This window comes from Tupaia chinensis, unplaced genomic scaffold, assembly GCF_000334495.1.
Source record: "Tupaia chinensis unplaced genomic scaffold, TupChi_1.0 Scaffold143574_1, whole genome shotgun sequence".
NCBI lineage: Eukaryota > Metazoa > Chordata > Mammalia > Scandentia > Tupaiidae > Tupaia > Tupaia belangeri.
This window is the reverse complement of record NW_006203419.1, coordinates 1306118-1310406: the sequence shown is the minus strand read 5'-3', so window position 1 is coordinate 1310406 and position 4289 is coordinate 1306118. Positions and strand designations below refer to the sequence as shown.

Below are 4289 nucleotides of genomic sequence, written 5' to 3'. Positions count from 1 at the left end.
GTGTGGCTGGAGGAGAAGGAGAAGGTCATTGAGTACCAGAAGCAGCTGCAGCTGAGCTACGTGGAGATGTACCAGCGCAACCAGCAGCTGGAGGAGCGGCGGCTGCGGGAGCGTGGGGCCGCCGGGGGTGCCAGCACCCCCACCCCACAGCATGGCGAGGAGAAGAAAGCCTGGACTCCCTCCCGCCTGGAGCGCATTGAGTCCACAGAAATCTGATCTCCCCCAGGGGCGCTTGGCCTTCTGACAAATGCCCCGGCAGAAGGCCAGAGTCCCCAGGATCCCCTGCCCTCCATCTCTTCCCACGTGTATTCCATAGATCCCCAGACCAAAGAGGTTCTCAAAGCAGCTGTGACCAGGCTCCTCCCTGCCCCCTGGGTGCCCTCCTGGCCCCAGCCCTGCCCCTATGGGTAGCTACTCCTGCCCTCCCTCCAGGGAGGAAATAGGCAGAGGGTGGAAGAGTGGGGGTAAGGCCCCCTTTCTTAGCACCCCTTCGTTGGAGATGGAGGCGACAGGCCTGCAGTGCTGTGAAGTGCCCCAGCCACCCTCCTGCGGGTGGTCTGGGCTGCACCTACTGGCCACCCTGTGTCCAGTGGTGCTGTCTGTGCTCTCCTCGGCCGTGGAACCTGAGGGGGCCTGCACCGGGTCTGCCCAGGCTGACAGACCCTGGGCTCCTGGCCTCTCTCCTTTCCTGGGCAGATTGGCAGGACAAGTGGGAGCAGATGGCCTGTCTGTGGTTGAGAGGGCTACCTGCCCAGCCCCTCCCCCCCCAAGGTCTCTTGGGCTCAGGCCTCAGAGCCTGGCCTGGTCCTGAGTGTGTGTCCATATGTGTGTACTGGGGGAGGGAAGGGCTAGGGCTGGAAGCTCAGCACTCCAGGAAGATCTGTCCCTCCTGTTCTTGGGAAGGGTTACCTGGAAGCTTCTTGGCTCTACCCTCACCCTCCTGGCCAGGGTCCCGCAGGGCAATAGTCCCACCTGCTTGGCTGACCCCACACCCAGGGCCACTGTCTGGCTCTTAACTACAGCTATGAAGTGCTACCTGCCTCTCAGGCACTCCCCTCACCTAGTTTCTGAGGTCAGATGAGTGTCTGTGATGTCTTCCTGTGTCTTCCCTCAGTCTATTCTCCCAGCCTCCTCCTGCTTTCATGCTCAGATTATCATCTTCCCAGGCTGCCTCTTCCCCATAGTCTCACCTATTCTGGTAGAAAATTCCACTTGACCTTCGGTGCACTGCCCACTTACCAGCACCACTGGCCCGTCTGAGCCCAAGGCCCTTGTGCAGGGGCAGGGGCAGGGGCTTGGGTGGGATTGTCCTGGAAAAACAAGGCTGAGCTGAGAGGAACATTGACCCCTCGGTTCCCAGGGCTTGGAGGTGGCCCAACATTTGCCCAGGGTAGGCCTGGCATGGCCATTCATTGGGCTGGGACAGTAACGTCTCTTCTCTTGGGGCCCTCTAAGAGGCCATCTCTCCAAGACAGAAAGGGAAAAGCAAATTTTAATTCACCAGCAATAAAAATTGGAGGAGGTTTGGCCCTTAGCCCTTATATTTCTCTCTTTTTTGCTCTCTCTTCCACCCCCAAAGTTTGGGGGCAGGATGGAGAGAGCTAGTAACTACTGTGAGCAAGTCCCCTGGCCCCTGATCAGCCTCCTCCCATGACTGGTGACTGTTTAATGAGCTGTGCGACCCCCACAAAAACAGAAGTGCCCTCTGCGTGGCCTCTGACCCTCTGCACAGCCCCTTCTCGGTGGTCCTCACCAGGTCTCTGAGCTGGGTGGGAGGCTATCCTGGCAACCACTGCCCATTCCACTCACCCGGCATAAGTAGGAAAAAAAAAAAAAATAGAAAAAAAAATATGAACAGACTCAGCTTTGGGATGTCCAACTACAAAAGAAATTATATATATATATAAATATATATAAATATATATCTCTACCATATGTGATGGAAAGACTTCGTTTTCCTTTCCCAAAGAAATAAAATGGAGAAAGCCTCTTGAGCGGCATTCTTTGGCCTGTTTGCTTCTTTGCTGGTGTGGGAGGTGAGGCCTGGGTGAGGGTGATGTGCGGGCAGAGGCAGAGGTGAACACTTCCCAAAGGAGGCATGAAGCTGGAAGTGTTCGCCAGGCTGTGCTTGGAAGTTGGCCCAGAGCCTGAGCTCCACGTCGCTCAGGAGTTGTGAACCCATGTTTCTGCCCCATGGAGCTTTCTTCTGACGGTTGTCAAAGGTGAGAATTGACACCAGGCTGTTGGCCAGAAAGCAGGTGATGCCTGCAGTCACCTACACCATCTTACAACGATTGGCACATATTTGGGGACAGAATGCATAGAACCAAAGGCTTGAGATTGGGTTTACAATTAGTAGTGACATCTCAAAGGCAAAAGGGACCCCAATGTGCTACCCAGCAGAGCTGTCCTTTATGATGATTCCTTATGTCATCCTCACAAAGCCCCACAATCAAGAGTGCATTCTGGGGGCCAGCAGGTGGTGTGGAGGTTGAGGTGCTGGTCTCCCACATGGTTGACCAAAGTTCAAGTCCTGGATCTGGTGGTTTTCTCACTTTCCATCTTTCTCTCTCTCTGTCTCTCTCTGGTCAAATTGAAAAAGATAATAATAAATAAAAATGATAATAAATAATGATAATAAAATTAAAAAAAAAAAGAGTGCATTCTGCTGTGAGTAACATAAGCTGATTTATAGAACCTCAAAGCCTGGCTTCTTTTTCCTCACCTAACATGAAGTCTGGATGTGGGCACCACAGGAATCAGTTCATTGAGGACCTAGACTTTTCGCCCTCTCATTCTCCCATGCTAGCATGTTGCTTCCTCTTTTCCACAAGGTGGCTGCCATGGCTCTGGGAAGGGATTGAGGCTGCACTACTTTATCATGACAGTGAAAGTTTTTCCACAGGGACCAGTAGATGGCATAATGGTTACATCACTGGACTGCCACATGGTTTGAGTCCCAGACCCACTGGCTTACACTGGGCATGTGTGTGCCCAAAATCCCAAGAGGAGAATGGAGGAGAAGGGATTATGGTGTGGTCATCCTCCCTGGGGAGTGATTTCTCACTTTCTGTCTCTGTCTCTCTGGCAAGCGCATGTGACCTACAGCATATGCACCCTATAGCAATAATCTCTCCTAAAAAAAAGTTTTTCCAGAACCCTTCCAGCACTCTACTCTTTAAATCTTGCTTGTTAAATAGAACTCAGTCACATGGTCCTCCCAGTGCAACGGCATGAGTTTAAGCTGCCAGGTATGGGACTCAAACTGGGGTCAACTACGTGGGAGTCCAGCAATGTAACCACTATGCCATCTGCTGGTCCCCGGAGCATGATTTCTTAGGTCAATCTCACAGTCCTTAGGATAGACAGGAGCTAAGGCACTGACAAGGTGGGAAAACTGATCAGTCGCTCTCAAGTATTCCCCAAAATGGTAGGCTAGAGTGAAGCACTTGTGATAAGTAGAGTTTCAATAGTCTCTTCCCTGTCTAGGCACCCATGTCTGACTCAGGTGTGAAGACCCCTGGGTAGAGAACTGGAAGGTCCCTTCCCTTACCCGTCATAACTCTGGTCCCCTCAAGCTCCAGCTGCCCATATCCATTTCACCTAACAGCCTCATCTATCCACCACTATCTCTCTTCCTGAGAGTACTTTAAAGATTCCTCGCTGTTATAAATACATTATCGCCCTCATTGTACAGATGAGAAACTAAGCTTCCAAAGTTTATGTGATTTCTCCCAGGCTATAACTCAGTGGGGATCCTGAGATTCGAGCTTGTGTCTGTGCTGCTCAGTTATTTCCAGAGTGATCCATTCAGGGAGTTTTTTTTTTTTTAAGGAATTATTTATTTAACATTATTAATTATTATTATTTTAAAATTTGACCAGAGAGAGAGAAGGAAAGTGAGAAAGCAAGCTGCCAGGTTCAGGACTCAAATCGTGATCTATCATGTTGGAGTCCAGCGCCTTAACCACCACACCACCTGCTGGCCCCGAGAGTTATTTATTTATTTATTTTTATTTATTTATTAAAGGAAGGTCCTAGACCATCTTTATCAACGTCCTCACGTGGAAAACGTCCTTGGAAAACGCTGGCAAGACCTTTTGAGCTTCGGCAGTACCCGTAGCTAGCGCAGCAGGCGGAAGTAACGGGCAGTTGGCCGGAAGTGGAGCTGTGTAGCCCGGTGTTCCCGGAGGAGTGGCTGTGTCGCCGCAGCTGGAAGGATCCGGGCTCTGGCGTTGCGGCGCCCGCCTTCGCCACGCTCAGGTATGTGGCTGCGGCCCGGGAGGCGG

At 51.7% G+C, this 4289-nt stretch overlaps 3 protein-coding genes across 4 annotated transcripts in view; all 3 read left to right on the top strand.

Annotated features, from left to right (window-relative positions):
- LZTS3 (leucine zipper tumor suppressor family member 3) overlaps positions 1 to 1378 on the top strand; it is a 7830-nt gene extending 6452 nt beyond the window's left edge. Inside the window, 1 exon segment of the mRNA XM_014582282.2 lies at positions 4 to 1378. Coding sequence (XP_014437768.1) covers positions 4 to 216 — 213 coding nt within the window. The 3' untranslated portion in view covers positions 217 to 1378.
- A 2777-nt stretch (positions 1379 to 4155) lies between these two features.
- UBOX5 (U-box domain containing 5) overlaps positions 4156 to 4289 on the top strand; it is a 52582-nt gene continuing 52448 nt past the window's right edge. Inside the window, exon 1 of the mRNA XM_006163957.3 lies at positions 4156 to 4263. The gene's annotated coding sequence lies outside the window, so the exon portion shown is untranslated. The remainder of the gene's footprint in view (positions 4264 to 4289) is intronic.
- The window catches only part of FASTKD5 (FAST kinase domains 5), a 14087-nt gene continuing 13954 nt past the window's right edge, over positions 4157 to 4289 (top strand). Inside the window, exon 1 of one of the 2 annotated variants that reach the window (XM_006163956.3) lies at positions 4157 to 4263. The gene's annotated coding sequence lies outside the window, so the exon portion shown is untranslated. The remainder of the gene's footprint in view (positions 4264 to 4289) is intronic. The other variant, XM_014582297.2, reaches the window with a different exon arrangement.